Raw genomic sequence first — 22,833 nt, forward strand, 5'->3', positions numbered from 1 at the left:
TTGTCTTTAGTCTGTGTGGTATGCAGGTAGCACTTTGTGGTTCAGAAATATATATATTTTTTCATTGATTTAGTTCCTGACAGACGTTTTAAAACCAACTTTGAGTTAATTTATAATGGTAGGCAAGGTGACACTGGATACAGCAGATGATATGGTGACTAGTGAATCTAAACGTCTTTGTTCTCCTAGGGACTGTAATAACCTGGAGATCCAGGTGGACATCGAGACTAAACCCAGCCATCTCTGCTTGACCAGTGAGGAAGACCTAAACACGCCCCCTGCTGCTATGGCAGCATGCACCGGCTCAGGGGGGGAGGAGCCTCAGGACTGCAGCTCCAGAAGGGGCGGGGCTCTGTTTGGCTCAGCACTAGGCCTGTCGCCAGGGGCGTCGCTCAGGGAGGGGCTTCGCGATGTCACTTTGGCCCAGCCCGAGAGCATCCGCAGCGACCTGGAGATGTCCGACACCCAATCAGACGACATCGCCGAGCTGACGTCAGACGACTGTGATTCGCCTCATCTTAAAAGCTGCCGGCCTTCTCAACCCCAGGCCACCTGCAGACCCCTTGTCACCTCCGACAGCCTGCACTGTCCCCCGGATAACGTCATCCTCTATGTTTAAGAGTCCGACTGACTTTTAGACCTCTCAAAGATTGCACAAATCCAAAATGTTTTTGTTTTAGCTTTTCTCCATTGATTGATTGAGCGTTTCAGTAATTTCTTTGCTGCTTTTTTTGTTTACAAAACATCTGACCTGCAGACAACACCTATCTACATGTGTGTCTTTCTATCAACATGTCGATCTCCTTGCAGAGAATTGGCAGGGTTCTACCTCTCTGAGATTTAATACAACAATTTTTGTTTACTTCTTGGTGCAAAAATGCCTTGGCTACTTAAGCAAACTTTTTTTTTTTTAAACAAGACGTACAAATTTGCCACAAGAAATACTGCAAAAAAAATAGGAAACAAGGTGAAATGTCACCAAGTACACCAATGAGTGAAGGGTTGTGGGGAATAGGGTTTGTACTATGGAAAGGGATGTTTTAAGGGATGTGTGAGTGTGGCATTTGTACTGGACTTTGTTGGCTTGATTTCCTTTTTTTCCCCCTATTTATAATTCAATGATCTTGAATGATCTTGAAATTGAATTATTTGCTGTGTCCATGAGTCTGCATGAACTGCGTTTTGTATGGGTGTATAGGCCTACAAGCATAATACGTACCTAATACACTGGTGGAGTTTACAGTAGTTTGTACAGAGACATGACTTTTAGATGCGATCTGCACTTGAATCTCACCTGCACAGAGAAGAAGAAATTAGGGGTTAATGAGATCCGATGCCGTGGAAGATGGACAAGTACTTAACCAGCAGACAGTTCCACTTGAATGACTGACTGCCTGCCTTACAGACAGTGATGACGCACTCACTGACGAACACTGGCTTTCTGACATGCTAGCTGTCTGACCCACTCGAATGGTGTGTGAGAGAGAGAGTATGAGTGAATGTGAATGAGAGATTGAAAGTGTGTGCTACTCACTCACAAAGACTATAAAGACAAAGACACAATATACATTTTCAGTAGAAAATGATAGTAGAATGGAAGGACTTCTTGTGATTGTATTTGTTTGTCCCACTATCGAGTGAATTTATGAATGAGCACTTGTGCACTTTATTTAAATATTCAGCTTTTTTGCTATTCATTGTCAAGTGTTCGTCCATTGCTTAAAATCACATTTGTACAATCATAGCCAAATGTTGATTTTCAGAAACCTTTTACAGTGTAACAACATTTTGCAGACTCATTTTAATTTCTTCAAGAATAATTACTAGAGCTTATTTTTGCTGTTTACACACCATGTGCTTCAGTTTCAGTTCTTAAACATATCCCCATTTACTATAGACATCATGGGAAATCTCTATATGGGAACATTGTTTCATTTCAAATAAGCTTTATTGGGTCAAATCATACGATTGGGCAGAGCTTAGTATGGTCTGTTGATGTAATTCAGTTTTGGCTTATTTCTGCCTATGAGAAACCACATGAATGTACCACGGATTGAAACAGAACTTCCTAAATATAAAAGGAGGATTTACCATTAATAACACACCTAGATGTGGACAGTGGCGATTTTAGCATGTAAATCTTGGTGGGGCAAACTCCCCCAAAATGTTTAGATGCATGCCAGCAAAGCTACTACACAACACTAAACAATACATTAACAGCACTATAATGGTGACAAACGGTGCCCACAAACTGTTAAGGTCTACATAAAGCTGTCCCAACAGCAGAGCTTTCTTTTCAGCACCATGGAGTGAATCCTTAGCCAGGTGTAGCAGTGGTATCAGCAGAGCCTTGTCCGGCAGCGAAACAGTTCATTCAGCCTCTTAAAAAAACATAGCTGATATGGCTGACTTGCTTAAAACAAATGTGGTTTCTTCTGACAATTAAGATGTACAAACTATGGCATAAGGGGACGACGAGCGGATAAGAGGCAATCTGTAATTTTGATTAAGACATTGATGAGCGAGCTAATACGGACGTAGTCAATAGAACTATTTGTTCTGGACTTTTGAAATGTACAGCTACAGAATTCAGAACAGGGTCCGTTCTTACAGTATTCTCCCTGTACACCAAGTCAAACTGTAGGATAAATAAAGAGGGCATATAAGCAGACAATGAAAGCTCTTACAATATTCAATGATTACATTTATCTAAAACAGGCTATAGGCTATATGTGAACTACCAAGTCAGAACAGTAGGCTAAGTTATGAGGGGGAAAGGGACCAAGGAAGTTGGCACAGCATTCCTTATCAAACTTTGTCATCAAAGTCTGGCATTCTCTGGATTTATGGTGCTTTCAAGACAACTGGGAACTCTGAAAAAAACAAGGTTGAATCATGACCTCCAGTGATCTTCCGGTTGGAGCTCTAGAAAGAGGCCTGGGTTCCCGACTTGGAATTTTGAGTTTGATGACCGTTCAAAACATATTTTTCCAGTCGGAGCTAGTTTTTTCCCAGTTGTCTTGAACTCACTGAAGTCTGAGATTTCCCAGTTCCTAGTTTCCAGATGTTTTGAACGTGGCAGAAGTCATGCTGGATTGACAGCATGAATGTTTATCCTTTTAATCTTGGAAAAGAGACCCTTAAACCCAGACATGGACCACACACCCTCTCCACTGAATAGCAGGCTAGTGATTGCTTTGCAACGCTTGCAGTTAGCCACTGATTCCTTCCAAATCACTCATTGTTGAATTTGCGATGTCCAACTTGTTGTGTAATGTTTATGTCCTATCACAGATGAGCACCGATACGTTTTATCTATAATTTTTCTTTATATGACAAGGATTGAAAAGGATTTGCCAGTAGATTGTCAATGTGATTCTTGATGATGACTGCTTGTCTAGCTTGCTAGCTAAGATTTTGAAAGTATGATATTGACATGATCAGTCCAATCAAAGCTACGGTAGATATAACGAGATTTGACGTCATTTTATCTGTGGCCAATGACCTTGAGCTTTCTTGGATGGGCACTTCTAATGTAACTCTATGGCCGCACCCGAGGGGCTTGAATTTTTTAGCTATACCCGTAGATTTTGCAGTGACGTTGTGTCCCCATGAGTGACAGAACACTGAGTCAGTCACGGCGCAACTAGAGAACATTACCAACCCCTACGCTCCGTATTTTCCGCTGGCTGCCCCACCATCACAGAAAGCACTGAGCTAGGCTGAAACACCTGCATTTTGGAGCTGCCTTACTCAAGAAAGCAAAAAAGAGACCATGTTTGTATGCGGCTTTATTAACGCAATGATTTTATTTTTTATTTTATATTGTTTGAAAAATGATGTTACACGTATTAATACCAAAATAACATGCAAAACAGACAACAGGAGTGGCTCAAAACAGGTGGGGCTCTGCCCTGAATGACGGGTCACCACTGGATGTGGATAAAATAGTTATAAATATATACTGTAAATAGTAAAATAAAAGTATTATATATATGTGTATCTCCTGGCACTGTTTTGTAAGCCCCTGTATGGGGCCGAACACACAGGACTGTGAAAAACGTTGTGGACATATTTTGGGAAAATAAACACATTTTCTGTTGCATCAATATTGTCTTATTGTGGTTATTTGTGGGGAAATGGTATGAAACACACACATTTTAATTATGAATCAAAGTCTTTATGCATAACATACTTGGTCATAGTCAGTGTTGGGGTGTAGTGAACTACACGTACTGTAGTCCAACTAGTAATTTAATAGGTTATAATACATCTGACTCCAGAGTGATCTGTTATTACAATTTGTAGTCTATTACATTTTAGATTTAGATATAATTTATCACGTAGGCTGAATGTAGTTAACTGCTTTTTCAAAGTAACTTCAGTTTCTTAAAGGCAACTTTAGTGTAGCTTAACTTCTTCCAGTGTGAAGTAATTGGTAGCTTCCTCTACACTGGTCATAGTAATGTTACAGTCAAATACGATCGTGTTCAGTCCAGCTGGGGGTTAAGAAATTTCCCTACGATCTTTACAGTAGTGTCGTAAATATAGGCTAGGTTGCCAAGCGACCATTCTGATTTCAGGCTTAGGCCGCTCTACTGTAAAGTGAGGGGATCCACACAGAAGGTTAAAGTGACTTCAACAAAACACGGTAAATAATGACATGTATACCATATTTACATAACGTTTGACAAGTCAACCATAACATAATATTGTACATGCTTGCTCCACAACAATGTGGGGAAAATTGTTTAGCGAGTCACCACACAGCGCGAACGGTCTGTCTTGTCGTTTGCAAGTTAACTTTAGTTATCGTTTTCGTTAGTATGTTCGTTTATCAATACAATTAGCTAGCTAACTAAACAGTTAGCTAGATAGTAAAGTCGAGTGAAATAAGTGCATGGCTGCTAAATGTTGCTAGCTAGCATAGCTGGAATTAACGACGTTAATAATACTAGCTAGCTAGATAATGGGCTTGTATGAATGTCAAAATGCAACGTTGCTTTGGCTAGTTAGCTAGTTAGGGCTGGCAAGCTGTAACGTTAGCTAGCTGGCAATCGCACGTTAAAGTGGGTCTGACAGCATTTTAGGAACATGAAATCTTATTAAAATCTGTTCATATACACCCCCAGAAAGAATATGACAGTTTTTAAAACATGTTCTGACAAACGGGTACTTAGATACGGTCGTTTTCATAAGTTATTACATGTTTGGGAATTACATATACTAAGGCATTTGTGAAAATTCTATAGCAAATAGTGGGAAAGCAGCCGTGCGTTTGGACAATTAGTAGACACTGCATTAAATAAAACCTAATAAAAACATACAGTACCAGTCTAAAGTTTGGACACACCTACTCATTCCAGGGTTTTTCTTTATTTTTTTACTGTTTTCTACATTGTAGAATAATAGTGAAGACAAAACTATGAAATAACACAAATGGAATCATCTAGTAACCAAAAAAGTGTTCAACAAATCAAAATATATTTTATATTTGAGATTATTCTAAGTAGCCACCCTTTGCCTTGATGACAGCTTTGCACACGCTTGGCATTCTCTCAACCAGCTTCACAAGGTAGTCACCTGGAATGCATTTCAATTAACCTCCCTGGGCAAGGTGGGACATTTGCGTCCCTAGTCAACAGCCAGTGGAATCACGTGGCGCGAAATACAAATACCTCAAAAATGCTATAACTTCAATTTCTCAGACATATGACTATTTTACACCATTTTAAAGACAAGACTCTCGTTAATCTAACCACATTGTCCGATTTCAAAAAGGCTTTACAGCGAAAGCAAAACATTAGATTATGTCAGAGTACCCTGCCAAAAATAATCACACAGCCATTTTCAAAGCAAGCATATATGTCACAAAAACCAAAACCACAGCTAAATGCAGCACTAACCTATGATGATCTTCATCAGATGACACTCCTAGGACATTATGTTATACAATACATGCATGTTTTGTTCAATCAAGTTCATATTTATATAAAAAAACAGCTTTTTACATTAGCATGTGATGTTCAGAACTAGCATACCCACGGAAAACTTCCGGTGAATTTACTAAATTACTCACGATTAACGTTCACAAAAAACAATTATTTTAAGAATTATAGATACAGAACTCCTTTATGCAATCGCGGTGTCAGATTTTAAAATAGCTTTTCGGCGAAAGCACATTTTGCAATATTCTGAGTAGATAGTCCGGCCATCACGGCTAGCTAATTTGACACCCACCAAGTTTGGCCCTCACCAAACTCAGATTTACTATAAGAAAAATTGGATTACCTTTGCTGTTCTTCGTCAGAATGCACTCCCAGGATTTCTACTTAAACAACAAATGTTGTTTTGGTTCGAAATAATCCATAGTTATATTGAAATAGCTCCGTTCTGTTCGTGCGTTCAGGTCACAATCCGAAGGGTGTCGCGCGAGCGCATTTTGTGACAAAACATTTCCAAAATATGCCATTACCGTACTTCGAAGCATGTCAAACGCTGTTTAAAATCAATTTTTATGCAATTTTTCTCGTAAAATAGCGATAATATTCCAACCGGGCGACGTTGTATTCATTCAAAGACTGAAAGAACAAAATGGAGAATTCACATGAACGTGCATCTCCAGTGTCACTGTCCCCAGGCAGGCCAGTAACAAACTCTGCTGCTGTTCTTTGCCCAGAGACTGCAGACATATCATTACACTTTCTGGCGCCTTCTGAGAGCCAATGGAAGCCATAGAAAATGTCACGTTACAGCACAGATGCTGTATTTTCGATAGAGAGGCTACAGAAGGACAATAAATTGTCAGACAGGGCACTTCCTGTATGGAATCTTCTCAGGTTTTGGCCTGCCATATGAGTTCTGTTATACTCACAGACAACTTTAGAGTGTTTTCTATCCAAATCTACTAATTATATGCATATTCTTGTTTCTGGGCAAGAGTAGTAACCAGATTAAATCGGGTACGTTTTTTTATCCGGCCGTGCAAATACTGCCCCCTAGCTCCAACAGGTTAACTAGCTATAGCCGAATGTTCGCTAGCTAACATTGAACCTGGTTGGTTAGCTACCTACAGATTCATGCAGGGTAGTAACGTCATGAGTTGGGATTATGGTTCATTGTTTTACCTAGCTCGCTAGCTACATGTCTTAACCAAAGACTCCACTATGCAAGTAACCATTTCGGATGCGTTCGAAAATTCAGTCTGGCCATCTACTCCGATTTCAGAGGACTCTTGTCTGAGTGTGCCAGAGCGCCGAATAACTGATTAATTTACAAACCCTGAACACCTGCTGAATATGGCCGGTTTCAGTAAACGTAGGCTAAAAAGCATAATTACATTGTTGCCAGCAGCACAGTTACAGTCACCAACGCTCTGGATAACCTGAAAACAGCCTAACCAGCTCTGCTAGGGTGAGTAAAATGGTTAGTGGGGTGTTCTCTCATTATGTGTCTGGAAGTAGCTTGTAAGCTAGCCAATGATGTTAGCCAGTTAGCTTGGGTGCTTGACTGCCGTTGTGAGGTCAACATTCGGATCAACCCTACTCATCGGCCAGAGAGTTCCGGTTTGCTCTCCGAGAGTGATACATTTTGAATTTACGAATGAACAATCTGACAGCACAGTTGCAGTCACCAACGCTCTATATAACATAACAGCCTATCCAGCTCTGCTAGGGTGAGTAATGTTCAGTGAGCTGCCCTTAGCTAGGGGGCTTGACTGCTGCTGTTAGTACAGAACGCTTGGATCAACCCTTAAAGAGATGGGTGGGGCTAAAGAGGGTGTGAACGATGCTCAATGGGTGTAGACACAGAGCTCTCCAATAGTAAACTCAGCAAAAAAGAAACGGCCCTTTTTCAGGATCATGTCTTTCAAAGATAATTGGTAAAAATCCAAATAAATTCACAGATCTTCATTGTAAAGGGTTTAAACACTGTTTTCTATGCTTGTTCAATGAACCATAAACAATTAATGAACATGCACCTGTGGAACGGTCGTTAAGACACTAACAGCTTACAGACGGTAGGCAATTAAGGTCACAGTTATGAAAACTTAGGACACTAAAGAGGCCTTTCTACTGACTTTGAAAAACACCAAAAGATTGATGCCCAGGGTCCCTGCTCATCTGCGTGAACTTGCCTTAGGCATGCTGCAAGGAGGCATGAGGACTGCAGATGTGGCCAGGGCAATACATTTCAATGTCTGTACTGTGAGACACCTAATACAGCACTACAGAGAGACAGGATGGACAGCTGATTTTCCTCGCAGTGGCAGACCACGTGCAACAACACATGCACAGGTGCACGAGTTACACCAGGAACGCACAATCCCTCCATCAGTGCTCAGACTGTCCGCAATAGGCTGAGAGAGGCTGGACTGAGGGCTTGTAGGCCTGTTGTAAGGCATGTCCTCACCAGACATCACCGGCAACAACGTCGCCTATGGGCACAAACCCACCGTCGCTGGACCAGACAGGACTGGCAAAAAGTGCTCTTCACTGATGAGTGGTGGTTTTGTCTCACATGGGGTGATGGTCGGATTTGCGTTTATCGTTGAAGGAATGAGCGTTACACCGAGGCCTGTACTCTGGAGCGGGATCGATTTGGAGGTGGAGGGTCCGTCATGGTTTGGGGCGGTGTGTCACAGCATCATCGGACTGAGCTTAGTTGTCATTGCAGGCAATCTCAACGCTGTGAGTTACAGGGAAGACATCCTCCTCCCTCATGTGGTACCCTTACTGCAGGCTCATCCTGACATGACCCTCCAGCATGACAATGCCACCACGCACAGAACGAGCAGTATGGCTTATTTCCTGCAAGACAGGAATGTAAGTGTTCTGCCATGGCCAGCGAAGAGCCGGATCCCATTGAGCACGTCTGGGTCCTGTTGGATCGGAGGATGAGGGCTAGAGCCATTCCCCCCCCAGAAATGTCCGGTAACTTGCAGTTGCCTTGGAAGAGTGGGGTAACATCTCACAGCAAGAACTGGCAAATCTGGTGCAGTCCATGAGGAGGAGATGCACTGCAGTACTTAATGCAGCTGGTGGCCACACCAGATACTGACTGTTACTTTTGATTTTTACGCCCCCTTTTGTTCAGGGACACACTATTCAATTTCTGTTAGTCACATGTCTGTGGAACTTGTTCAGTTTGTCTCAGTTGTTGAATCTTGTTACATTCATACAAATATTTACACATGTAAAGTTTGCTGAAAATAAATGCAGTTGACAGTGAGAGGATGTTTCTTTTTTTGCTGGGTTTAGTACCAAAACATTGAAAAGGCCATTTTATCAAAAGTGAGTTTACAAGTTTATTCACTTTCAAAGCAAAATTATTTTCCCATTGTTCATAAACTGTAGTGTATGATATACCATTTTGGATAAAAGTAGAGACTCCAGAGCTACAATGTGGAAAACACAATTTCAAATTTTGCTACATAAGACCAATTTTGAGCTGGTCGGTCACATGTGGGAACTCCTTCAAGACTGTTGGAATAGCATTCCAGGTGAAGCTGGTTGAGAGAATGCCAAGGGTGTGCAAAGCTGTCATCAAGGCAAAGGGTGGCTACTTTGATTTAATCTCAAATATTTGGTTACTACATGATTCCATATGTGTTATTTCATAGTTTTGATGTCTTCACTATTATTCTACAATGTAGAAAACAGTAAAAAAATAAACACCTGTGAATGAGTAGGTGTGTCCAAAATGTTGACTGGTACTGTATGTGGACACCCCTTCAAATTAGTGGATTTGGCTATTTCAGCCACACAGCCATGCAATTTCCATAGAGAAACATTGGCTGTAGACTGGCCTTACCGAAGAGCTCAGTGATTTTCAACGTGGTACCGTCATAGGATGCCACCTTATCAACAAGTCAGTTTGTCACATTTCTGCCTTGCAAGAGCTGCCCTGGTAAACTGTAAGTGCTATTATTGTGAAGTGAAAACTTCTAGGAGCAACCAATTGCTGAAGTGCATAGCGCGGAAAAATAGTCTGTCCTCGGTTGCAACACTCACCACAGAGTTCCAAACTGACCCTGGAAGCAACGTCAGCACAAGAACTGTTTATCGGGAGCTTCATGAAATGGGTTTCCATGGCCGAGCAGTTGCACACAAGTCTAAGCTCACAATGCCAATAGTGGTGTAAAGCTCGCCGTCATTGTACTCTGGAGCAGCGGAAACGCCTTCTTTGGAGTGATGAATCACACTTCACCATCTGGCAGTCTGACAGACGAATCTGGGTTTGGAGGATGCCAGGACAACGCTACCTGCCCCAATGCATAGTGCCAACTGTAAAGTTTGGAGGAGGAATAATGGTCTGGGGCTGTTTTTCATGGTTCGGGTTAGGTCCCTTAGTTCCACTTAGTTCCAGTGAAGGGAAATCTTAACGCAACAGCATACAATGACATTCTAGACAATTCTGTGCTTCCAACTTTGTAACAACAGTTTGGGTAAGGCCCTTTCCTGTTTCAGCATGACAATACCCCCGTGCACAAAGCAATGTCCATACAGAAATGGTTTGTCGAGATCGGTGTGGAAGAACTTGATTGGTCTGCACAGAGCCCTGACCTCAAACCCATCGAACACTTTGGGATGAATTGGAACGCGCCAGGCCTAATCGCCCAACATCAGTGCCCGACCACACTAATGCTGTTGTGGCTGAATGGAAGCAAGTCCCCGCAGCAATGTTCCAACATCTAGTGGAAAGCCTTCCCAGAACAGTGGATGCTGTTTAAGCAGCAAATGGGGAACCTACTCCATATTAATGCACATGATATTGGAATGAGGTGTTCGACGAGCAGGTGTCCACATGCTTTTGGTCATGTAGTGTACGTCATGGAATGTGGAGTCCAATAGTATAAACTGGGAATATTTTTTTACTGATACTATGATTTGTTTATTTCATATCTGCAAAGTAGTTAAAACGCTGTCAGTTCCACTTTAACTAGCTTGCCCATTCATGTACTGTAATGCTAGCGCATATGTCTGGGTATGGCCCCAGTGTTCTCGAGAGCTAGTAACGTACGTTAGCTAATTCTACTGCTTCCAGTTTTATGAACAATAATGTACAGCTAGAGGGCTCTCTATACCAATGAGAAATGTCAGATTTAATTCACAGCCAACACATTGGGTGTATCGATTAGCCGATAGACCGTAACATTAGCAAACAGTTGCAAAATGTTTTGCAACGGTAACCATTTACTCCAAACGGAAACAGTTTTCCAACTAAAATGTCTCTCCCTCATTTTATTCAGTTTGTTTCTGCTTGGTTCCTTGTGAATACATCCCTTGTTATTATGGCCATAATGACTCTAGGGGAAACACTTGCATTGTCAAAACCATGACGCCAAAGAAACACAGAAAGGCCCCTTTTCTAATAAAAAACCTTAAGCATCACCCTTGCTCTTCTCTCTCCCCCCCCATCCTGCAGCATCATGCCGTTCATCGACCTCCAGGGGAAGTTGGGCATCAACATGGACAAATGGATGTTGATCCAGGGTGGAGAGCAACCATACAAACGTGCGCCGCGCTGCCACGCCTTTGAGAAGGAGTGGATCGAGTGTGCAGATGGCATTGGTCAGACCCGTGCCAAGAAGGAGTGCAAGCTAGAGTTTGAGGACTTCTATGAGTGCATGCACAGAGAGAAGACGGTGAGTGTAAGACATCTGAGCTGAAGAGTGTGTGTGAACTGTGAAGATTGATTGTGTGTGTGGGTTTCATGTCCTTTCCCCATAAACATTTGTGATTTCATCAACCAAGACCTGTTGAAGACTTGCCAGTTGATGTCCATGTCTTTGATAAAATAAACTGCTTGTCATCCTACATGGGTGTCCATCCTAGGGATGTGATAAATGGAAAAATGTTCTTAACATTTAAACGTGAAATTCATACAATTCCACGCAAATTCACAATGAAGCTGAACTGCTGTCAGCAACGGTCTGTGTTTCACGGCACGTCCCTTTCAGAAGGTTAAGCATTGCACCTGTTACTACTGTTACTGTACCTCAATTCCAGCTTGCAAAGTTTGAATTTCCTTCTCATTTAACTTCTCAAAGTATTGCCATACAGGACTTCGCTGCTGTCGCTTGCCTTTCTCTGCCATTTTCCAACTGTTAACGACGATGACGTAGTATTGGAGAGTCGACTCAAATAATTGATCCCTTGCACGTCGACTCCTATTTCTGAGGGTCAAGATTCGTAGCGGAATCGACTCCTAAGATTCAGTATTTTTGGAGACTGATTAGTCGCATATTTCATTGGGAGCTAGCAAGAGATGGACGGAGAGCGAGGGGAGGGCACAGTATAGGCAGGACTCGCACCTTCAGTACGAGATGCAACACTTCTCATACAGTCACATAAAGTATCTGCACGGGTTCGCGTCACGCTGTTCACATCGTGGTAGCCAGGGCACCAAAACAGCAGAGAAGTTGAGCCTTGTGCTTCAACGCTCTCATTGTTGCGGAAATTGACCCACTATGCTGTTTACTTTCTGCATCTACGTAAAATAAAATGTTTTTCAGTTAGGGATTTTTCTTAACATTAAGGATCCCAATTTCCTTTAAACATTTGAATGTTTAAACGTTCACACCCTTAGTCCATCCTGTCCAGCTCTACCTTTTTTTCATTGACTTCATGGATAGTTGGAGAAAGCTTTGCTGTTGATTAGCAAATGATTGTCAAGACTTATAGGAGATGCTTTTGTTGTTTGACTGTTTTTGTTGTTAAAAAAACATTGAGTTGATCAATGAAGAGAATTATGGTTTTGATCAGCAATGAGCTGAAAAAACACACCAATACCTCCTAAGAAGTTTTGAGCTTTTGCCCCCCCCCCCCCCCCAAAAAAAAAGTTTGACAGCCTCTCAATATTTCCTCTGAATGTGCAGTAAGTGTCTGACATGGATATCTCTCTCACTCTCCGTGCATGTCTTTCTCTCTTTCTGTGTCTGTAGCACAAAAGGCTGTATGAGATCCGTAAGCAGCGGGACAAGATGGTGAAGGAGGGCACCTACCAGACCCCAGCTCAACACACTGGCGCTCAGGCTGACAACAGGCCTTGACCCTATTTGACCTTGTTGACCACAAGGTGTGTCCCCAACTTGTGTATAATAATTTTTATTCAGATATCACTTTATTGTTCGTGTCTACCCCTGTACAAGTTTGCAAATAAATATAATTGATCGTGAACTTTGTATATTGACTTTCTCTTTCTCCTTTTTTAGGTACAGTGTAGGGAGAGATGATGGGAAGAAAGGGACAGAAATGTGAAGGTGATTTATAATATGTGCACTCAGGTTTCAGTTTGATGTTCACTATTTGCGCCCCCCCAAAAAGGTTTGACAGCCCCTCTCAATATTTCCTCTGAATGTGCAGTAAGTGTCTGACGTAGATATCTCTCACTCTCTGTGTATCTCGGGGCGGCAGGTAGCCTAGTGGTTAGTGTTGGACTAGTAACCAAAAGGTTGCAAGATCAAATCCCCGAGCTGACAAGGTAAAAATCTGTCGTTATGCCCCTGAACAAGGGTATACCCATAACTGTTCCTAGGCCGTCATTGAAAATAAGAATATTTATGATCTTGGTTTTGAATGTGTTAATACTACCGATTTTTGTATTCAATTATTTGTAATACCATACTAACTACACAATAGTGTAGACTATTTTTTTGAGCGTGAACTTATTCATTATTTACAACCCCAGTTTGAGACTGACATAATGATTTCAAATTAGCCTACTTGTTTTGGGACGCAAATGGCTATAGGTGAAGTACTACAGGACTACCGACCTGAGAGTAGTGAGAATATTTTCTTCACATACCTGTGCAGTGTTTTCAGAAAGTATTCCTATCCCTTGACTTTTTACACATTTTTTTGTTGTTACAGCCTGAATTCAAAATGGATTAAATAGATTTTTTTTCTCACCCATCTACGCACAATATCCCATAATGACAAAGTGAATAAAAAAATATATATATATTGTTGCAAATGTATTGAAAATGAAATAGATATCATATTTACATAAGTATTCTACTTTGTTGAAGCATCTTTACAGCCCTGTCTTTCTGGGTAAGTCTCTTAGCGCTTTCCCCACCTATATTGTGCAACATTTACACATTCTTTTGAAAATTCTTTAAGATCTGTGAAATTGGTTGTTGATCATTGCTAGACAACCATTTTCAGGTCTTGCCATAGATTTTCAAGTAGATTTAAGTAACAACTAACTCAGCCACTCAAGAACATTCACTGTCTTCTTGGTAAGCAACTCCGATGTAGATTTGACCTTTTGTGTTTTAGGTTATTGTCCTGCTGAAAGATGAATTCATCTCCCAGTGTCTGGTGGAAAGCAGACTGAACCAGGTTTTCCTCTAGGATTTTGCCTGTGCTTATCTCCATTATGTTTATTTTTTTATCTTGAAACAGTCCTTAACGATTACAAGTATACCCATAACATGATGCAGTCACTATGCTTTAAAATATAGAGAGTGGTACACAGTAATGTGTTGTGTTTGGGGCAAATCCAGTATTACTTTGTATTCAGGACAAAAGGTGAATTGCTTTGCCACATTGTTTGTAGTATTCCTTTAGTGCCCTGTTGTAAACAGGATACGTTTTGGAATATTTTCGTTCTTTACAGGCTTCCTTCTTTTCCCCTCAGTCAATTAGGTTAGTATTGTGTTGTAATGACAATGTTGATCCATCCTCAGTTGTCTCCTATCACAGACATGTTTTACAGTCACCATTGGCCTCGTGGTGAAATCCCTGAGCGGATTTCCTTCTCTCCGGCAACCGAGTATCTGTTGTAACTGGGTGTATTGATACACCATCCAAAGTGGAATTAATAACTTTCCCATGCTCGAAGAGATATTCAATGTCTGCTTAATGTATTTTTACCCATCTATCAATAGGTGCCTTTCTTTGAGGCATTGGAAAACCTCCCTGGTCTTTGTGGATGTATCTGTGTTTGAAATGCACAGCTTAACTGAGGGACCTTACAGATAATTGTGTGTGTGTGTGGTTACAGAGATGGGGTAGTCATTTAAAAATCATGTTAGACTTATTGCACACAGTGAGTCCATGCAACATATTATGTGACTTGGTAAGCACATTTTTACTCCTGAACTTATTTAGGCTTTCCATAATAAAGGGGTTGAAAATGTATTGACTCAAGACATTTCAGCTTTTCATTTTTAATTAATTAGTAAAAATGTTGACAAACATTACACTGGCATTATGAGGCATTGTGGGTAGGCCTGTGATAACCAGCCAAATTAATCTTGTTGAAAAAAATAAACATGACACTTCAAGAAATATCTTGTTATAGCAACTCTCCATAAGCCAGACTTGCTTGGGAAGTAGGGGGTTGATTAAATCTGAAATGCACTCAACTCTAAACCATGTGACCTAATTCTGGTAAATAACAGAGTCCATGGATTAGTTGAGAAATACTCCCAAGGGACAGCTTCTCCTGATGAAAGCTAAATATGAATGGATGCCCTCTGACACCCTCATTCAATTACTAAGTGTTTCACTAGCGTTTATGACATTATCCTTGTCACCACAAGGTGGTGCCAAAAGCCAAGTAATTACTACAAAACCTACCATCTACCTAATCATGTCAAATTACTTTAAAGTAGATGGACTTCTCTGTAACATTTGTCAAGCATTGTAACAGAAGTCTATGTGTTTAGTAGCAACAAAAATAAAGGGTTTCTTACTTGCTGATATACAGTGGAAAATTAAGTATTATGGAGTGATGTTGGCCTCGGCCTTAATCACAAGGATTTATTTTAAATTGTTATTAATAACAGATACTAGAGATGGCAATACTGTCACAATATAGCCTACAAACAGTTTTGATGAAGTGTGTGATTGAGGGAGGGGCGAGGGCGGGAGATGAAGAGAGGCGCAGCGGTCTAAGGCATTGCATCTCAGTGCAAGATGTGTCACTACAGACCCTGGTTCGATCCCGGGCTGTATCATAACCGGACGTGATCGGGAGTCGCATAGGGCGGCGCACAATTGCCCAGCGTCGTCTGGGTTAGGGGATGGTTTGGCGGGGTAGGCCCTCATTGTAAAATAACTGACTTGCCTAGTAAAATAAAACAATTCAAATATGGATTTTTCATACACGCCAAAAGATTGCCTCTTGTCCTGACTCACGCCAAAGCGTTACACCATTACTGTTCTGAATCACGTCAGAGTCTGGGGTTACACTATATCTAGTCCGTGTGACAAGGTGAAAAGCAACGATATGGGATAGATCTAGGCTAGTCATCACAAGATTTTAATCAAGTTTTTGTGATAGGGGATTTTGGCCTGTCTGGTTAGCACGGCATTTTCTTTTACAAAACTATAGGCCTATTGTGCTACTTTATTGCCTTGCAGTTGACCCGTTTTATTGTTAATTACAGAAATGCGTTCTTCCCTTATTTTGATTAACTTAATGTAAAAGGAGACTTTATTATAGGCCTATCAGTACGTTTAAGCAGTCTAATGTTGTTACCTTCTACAGCCCAAAGTTATGCTACCTTCTGAAGCAAGTCTCCAGTCTAGGTTGCAAAATTGCACTGCTTTTCCTTTGGCAAGGCACACCGAATTTAATTTAGCCTTTGTTTGATTAAAACATCAGCAGCGAGCCTAGTTAATCCTGAACTGTCGGACAACATTCCGTCGCGTTCTCTGACGGCTCGGCGCATGGAGGGAGGACCATTCTTACAAGCTTTTCTCCCGGCCGGACAAACTGGCCACTCCTGTAGGACTGGGAAGGTCCTGCAACTACAAACTAACCTACAAAATTCAGTTACATAAATACATATTGGAGATGGGGGGGGTCCGGAGAAATAGGAGAACAGGGATGATAGATCAATGGATTAAGGATTAATATGATCACATGCAAAACCTATTGCAAAAGCAGTAGCTAAACATAGCTATTTCGTGTTTGCTATGCATCCACAAATATTCCAAATGTAAACGCCCCTTCCAAAAAATAGCGTGCCAGTTGCCCGTGCGCGAATCGTGCTGCTGAGCCCCAGATGACGTTGGAACACCGAAATTCCATTTTCTCAACAATAAAAATCTCCAATAGCTATGGGTTAAATGTTAAACCCGTTAAATTGCCTACCCATTTATATGAGGTCAGGAGAGAGGAGAGAGCAGAGCGAAAGTTGGCGGGCGAGAGTGAGCGAAGGAGCGAGGGGGGGTTGTAGAGACAGGAAAGAACGGGAGAAAAGGAGGGAGAAGGAAGGAGGGGAATAGACAGCCATTACCGAATCACGGTCGTGGTATTCATCTCTTCCTTGTCCCGGTTCGGTACAAACCGTACAAACCGCTGAGTCGCAGCCCTGGTCATCGCATCTAAACGCATCTAAACGTGCGTCCGAAAGAGGAGAGACGGTTGTCGTGAGGAGGGAGACGAGCCACAGCATCCCTGTCTCTGTAATCCTATAGGATATTCGGACTCGGGGACCGCTATTCTCCGGTAAGGTTTCGGTGTCGCGCAACACAGCATGTGTAATCTGATTCATATTGACAGCCGTTTTAGATTGTGAAATACATATGATACAATACATGTATTATGGTTGGTTTTCTGTTGCATTTTAATTACCGATGTGGTAAAACTATTCCCATAGCCTGATGTCCAATATCTGTTCTTAATTGCATAGTAATAAGTCGATCTTTATGTAATTCATAAAATGATTGGTCTAATTCATCAATTAGGATATAAATACTGATGTATAGGGAATTGTTATTATTTTGGTTAGATAAAAACATGAGGTATCCCATATGCCTATCAAAATCGATTTTTATCCATGCTTGCTCCTGGTTTAGGTGCTTTGTGTTTGAAAAGGAGAAATGAGAAGGGGTTGGAAGGGTTTCTAGGTCCAGCAGCCTAACAATGTTATTCTACTAATGAGAGAGACACAAAACACCACGTAACAGACGGATGAACGTTGTTAGCCCGTTCTGCAGGCAGTGTGGACAAATAGCTCCAGTATGCTCCTTGACTTTGTTCCCCACGACAATTCCAAATAGGACCGATGCTCAAATGCATACCTTTACCGCTACATATTAAAGCACTTGCTTCTCTTTTCCTCACAACAGACATCACCTCTTCTACAGAGCATAACATTCCTATGGTCTATTGTAATTTCGTTAAGTCCACAGCCATATGCAAGAGCTGGTTATTCAAGCTATTGTAATTTATGTTACAATAGCTTAGATTTCTGAATAGAAGTAGGTGTCCCTGATTACGATAATGTCATTGATCGACCATTAATTACAAGTGATAATATAATGGGGACCGTGCATCCATCAAAATACATCTCTAGAGCGGCATCAAGGAATGGTCGACATTTATAGTCTGTTTTAACACAAGTTGTCTATGTTCAGCCTTCCTCACATCAAAGGCTGTCTGGAAAATAGCAAAAATCTGTGCTAGGGGTGAAAGCAAGATTCAGGGGTCCCCCGTTGATTCACACACCAGATGGCTTTTCCTTTTGTGAGCAGCCTTGTGTTGATCATAAACCATAAGCTAACACGGTCAGTTTGTCTGTCTAGCCCACACTAGTCAAAGTAAATAAACAATCAAGTAGTCATCAAGTCCCATTTTTAACCAGAATCATATTTTTCTCCTATTCCGTGAGACACTCGTTGCCAAATATTATGTCTACTACTCTCACACCTTTTTCAGCTGCAGTGCCCCCTTATTTAACTATTCAAGAATCAGGGAACTACCACCATGAAACTATATGGAATAAAATGTCACAGAGATGGCACTGTTCTGTGCTGTAAAAAAAAAATGGAAGTAATGTCCGTCTGTATCTGCCTGCCTGTCCTCCTGCCTGTCCTCCTGTCCTCCTGTCCTCCTGCCCTTCTGTCTGTCTGTCTGTCTGTCTGTCTGTCTGTCTGTCTGTCTGTCTGTCTGTCTGTCTGTCTGTCTGTCTGTCTGTCTGTCTGTCTGTCTGTCTGTCTGTCTGTCTGTCTGTCTGTCTGTCTGTCTGTCTGTCTGTCTGTACTCGATCGCATCTGGCCATTTGCCTCTGAATTGCCTCGTTCGTCCCATGCACTGTATGTTGCTTGTGGTGAGATGATCGGATGATGACATATCGTCTCATTATCTTCGATTTTTCACTCGTACACGCATGCACACACACTCACCACACACACACACACACACACACACACACACACACACACACACACACACACACACACACACACACACACACACACACACACACACACACGGTCTATGGGGACGAGAAAAGATGGCTGCTGCTTTACGGGATCCAACCAATTGTGCTATTGTGTGTGTTTTTTCGCGTTGTTTGTAACTTATTTTGTACATAATGTTTCTGCCACCTACTCTTATGACCGAAAAGTGCTTCTGGACATCAGGACAGCGATTACTCACCTCGTTAAAGAGAAATTATTTGTCCAGTACGACTTGGACGCAAATTATTTACTTCAGACACCGGACAAGGCCCAAATCCATGTCATTCGCATGAAGAAGAGACAGAGATATCAGGGACGTAGGTCGGGGTGCCTTGTAAGAATCCGACGGCGAGTGGGTAATCCGCCTCTACCATCAGTCCTATTAGCCAACGTGCAATCATTGGATAACAAACTGGATGAGATCCGATCAAGCCTATCCTATCAACAGGACATTAAAAACTGTAATATCTTATGTTTCACCGAGTCGTGGCTGACCAACGACATGGAAAACATACAGTTGGAGGGGTTTTCCGTCCATCTGCAAGACAGAACAGCTGCCTCCGGTAAAACAAGGGGTGGTGGTCTGTGTCTGTTTGTAAACAACAGCTGGTGCACGAAATCTGATATTAAGGAAGTCTCAAGGTTTTGCTCGCCTGAGGTAGAGTATCTCATGATAAGCTGTAGACCACACTATTTTCCAAGAGTGTTTTCATCTATATTTTTCGTAGCTGTATTTTTACCACCACAAACCGATGCTGGCACTAAGACAGCACTCAACGAGCTGTATAAGGCCATAAGTAAACAAGAAAATGCTCATCCAGAGGCGGCACTCCTAGTGGCCGGGGACTTTAATGCAGGGAAACTTAAATCGGTTTACCTCTTTTCTACCAGCGTGTTACATGTGAGCCCAGAGTGAGAAAAAAAACTCTAGACCACCTTTACTCCACACACAGAGACACGTACAAAGCTCTCCCTCGCCCTCCATTTGGCAAATCTGACCATAACTCTATCCTCCTGCTTTCAAGCAAAAACTAAAGCAGGAAGTACCAGTGACTCTCTCAATACGGCAGTGGTCAGATGACGCAGATGCTAAGCTACAGGACTGTTTTGCTAGCACAGACAGGAATATGTATTGGGATTCTTCCGATGGCATTGAGGAGTACACCACATCAGTCACTGGCTTCATCCATAAGTGCATCGATGACGTTGTCCCCGCAGTGACCGTACGTACATATCCCAACCAGAAGCCATGGATTACAGGCTACATCCGCACTGAGCTAAAGGGTAGAGCTGCTGCTTTCAAGGAGCGGGGCTCTAACCCGGACGCTAATAAGAAATCTCGCTATGCCCTCCGACGAACCATCAAACAGGCAAAGCATCAATACAGGTCTAAGATTGAATCCTACTACACCGGTTCCGACGCTCGTCGGATGTGGCAGGACTTGCAAACTATTACAGACTACAAAGGGAAGCACAGCCACGAGCTGCCCAGTGACACGACCTTACCAGATGAGCTAAATTACTTCTATGCTCGCTTCGAGGCAAGAAACACTGAAGCATGCATGAGAACATCAGCTGTTCTGGACGACTCTGTGATCATGGTCTCCGATGTGAGTAAGACCTTTAAACAGGTCAACATTCACAAGGCCGCAGAGCCAGACGGATTACCAAGGCGTGTACTCCGAGCTAGCGCTGACCAACTGGCAAGTGTCTTCACTGACATTCTCAACCTGTCCCCGACTGAGTCTGTAATGCCAACATGTTTCAAGCAGACCACCATAGTCCCTGTGCCCAAGAACACCAAGGTTACCTGCCTAAATTACTACCGACCCGTAGCACTCACGTCTGTAGCCATGAAGTGCTTTGAAAGGCTGGTCATGGCTCACATCAACACCATTATCTCAGAAACCCTAGACCCAGTCTAATTTGCATACCGCCCCAACAGATCCACAGATGACGCAATCTCTATTGCACTCCACACTGCCCTTTCCCACCTGGACAAAAGGAACACCTATGTGAGAATGCTAATCATTGACTACAGCTCAGCGTTCAACACCATAGTGCCCTCAAAGCTCATTACTAAGCTAAGGACCCTGGGACTAAACACCTCTCTCTGCAACTGGATCCTGGACTTCCTGACGGGCCGCCCCCAGGTGGTAAGGGTAGGTAACAACACATCTGCCACACTGATCCTCAACACGTGGGCCCCTCAGGGGTGCATGCTCAGTCCCCTCCTATACTCCCAGTTCACCCATGACTGCATGGCCAGGCACGACTCCAACACCATCATTAAGTTTAACGATGGTACAACAGTGGTAGGCCTGATCACCGACATTGATGAGACAGCCTATAGGGAGGAGGTCACAGACCTGGCCGGGTGGTGCATGCATAACAACCTCTCCCTCCACGTGATCAAGACAATGGAGATGATCGTGGACTACAGGAAAAGGAGGGCCGAGCACGCCCCCATTCTTATTGACGGGGCTGTAGTGGAGCAGTTTGAGAGCTTCAAGTTCCTTGGTGTCCACATCATCAACGAACTCTCATGGTCCAAACACACCAAGACAGTCGTGAAGAGGGGACAACAACGCCTATTCCCCCTCAGGAGACTGAAAAGATTTTGCATGGGTATTCAGATCCTCAAAAAGTTCTACAGCTGCACCGTCGAGAGCGTCCTGACTGGTTACATCACCTCTTGGTATGTCAGCTGCTCAAGGCCCTAACAATTGCCAAAGACTCCAGCCACCCTAGTCATAGACTATTCTCTCTGGTACCGCACGGCATGCGGTACCGGAGCACCAAGTCTAGGTCCAAAAGGCTTCTTAACAGCTTCTACCCCCAATTCATAAGACTCCTAAACAGCTAATCAAATGGCTACCTGGAATATTTTCATTGACCCACCTACCCACATTTTTACGCTGCTGCTACTCTCTGTTTATTATCTATACATAGTCTCTTTACTTACATGTACTGCACATATTACCTCAATTACCTCGACAAACCTGTGCCCCCGCACATTGACTCTGTACCGGTACCCCCTGTATATAGCCTCATTGCTGTTTATTGTTGCTCTTTAATTGTTTGTTATTTTTCTATTTTCTTATTTGTTTAAAACAAATGTGAGTATATACAGTTGAAGTCGGAAGTTTACATACACCTTAGCCAAATACATTTAAACTCAGTTCTTCACAATTCCTGACATTTAATCCGAGTAAAAATTCCCTGTCTTAGGTCAGTTAGGATCACCACTTTATTTTAAGAGTGTGAAATGTCAGAATAATAGTAGAGAGATTTATTTATTTAAGCTTTTATCTATTTCATCACATTCCCAGTGGGTCAGAAGTTTACATACACTCAATTAGTATTTAGTTAGTAGTATTGCATTTAGATTGTTTAACTTGGGTCAAACGTTTCGGGTAGCCTTCCACAAGCTTCCCACAATAAGTTGGGTGAATTTTGGCCCATTCCTCCTGACAGAGCTGGTGTAACTGAGTCAGGTTTGTAGCCCTCCTTGCTTGCACACACTTTTTCAGTTCTGCCCAAAAATGTTCTATAGGATTGAGGTTAGGGCTTTGTGATGACCTCTCCAATACCTTGACTTTGTTGTCATTAAGTCATTTTGCCACAA

At 42.3% G+C, this 22,833-nt stretch overlaps 3 protein-coding genes across 4 annotated transcripts in view; all 3 read left to right on the plus strand.

Annotated features, from left to right (window-relative positions):
• Positions 1–4,109, plus strand: part of LOC106588464 (E3 ubiquitin-protein ligase RNF19B) — a 32,542-nt gene extending 28,433 nt beyond the window's left edge. The window contains exon 9 of the mRNA XM_014177529.3: positions 190–4,109. Within this exon, the coding sequence (XP_014033004.1) occupies positions 190–619 (430 nt within the window). The 3' untranslated portion in view covers positions 620–4,109. The remainder of the gene's footprint in view (positions 1–189) is intronic.
• A 405-nt stretch (positions 4,110–4,514) lies between these two features.
• Positions 4,515–13,181, plus strand: LOC106588463 (NADH dehydrogenase [ubiquinone] iron-sulfur protein 5). The gene is made up of 3 exons (XM_014177528.3): positions 4,515–4,651; positions 11,428–11,647; positions 12,947–13,181. The coding sequence occupies exons 2-3, from the start codon at positions 11,432–11,434 to the stop codon at positions 13,052–13,054; spliced, it is 324 nt and encodes a 107-aa protein (XP_014033003.1). The 5' UTR covers positions 4,515–4,651; positions 11,428–11,431; the 3' UTR covers positions 13,055–13,181.
• A 3,842-nt stretch (positions 13,182–17,023) lies between these two features.
• LOC106588461 (microtubule-actin cross-linking factor 1, isoforms 1/2/3/4/5) overlaps positions 17,024–22,833 on the plus strand; it is a 278,087-nt gene continuing 272,277 nt past the window's right edge. For both annotated transcript variants that reach the window (XM_082969975.1, XM_082969977.1), the window contains exon 1: positions 17,024–17,469. The gene's annotated coding sequence lies outside the window, so the exon portion shown is untranslated. The remainder of the gene's footprint in view (positions 17,470–22,833) is intronic.

This window comes from Salmo salar, chromosome 27 (assembly GCF_965601325.2).
Source record: "Salmo salar chromosome 27, fSalSal1, whole genome shotgun sequence".
Classification (NCBI taxonomy): domain Eukaryota; kingdom Metazoa; phylum Chordata; class Actinopteri; order Salmoniformes; family Salmonidae; genus Salmo; species Salmo salar.

Excerpts from the sequence above, each read along its gene's own strand:
- LOC106588463 (XM_014177528.3), top strand. The coding sequence starts at position 11,432 with ATGCCGTTCATCGACCTCCAGGGGAAGTTGGGCATCAACATGGACAAA. Across the intron at positions 11,648-12,946 it reads GCATGCACAGAGAGAAGACG|CACAAAAGGCTGTATGAGAT; the intron begins GTGAGTGTAAGA and ends CTGTGTCTGTAG.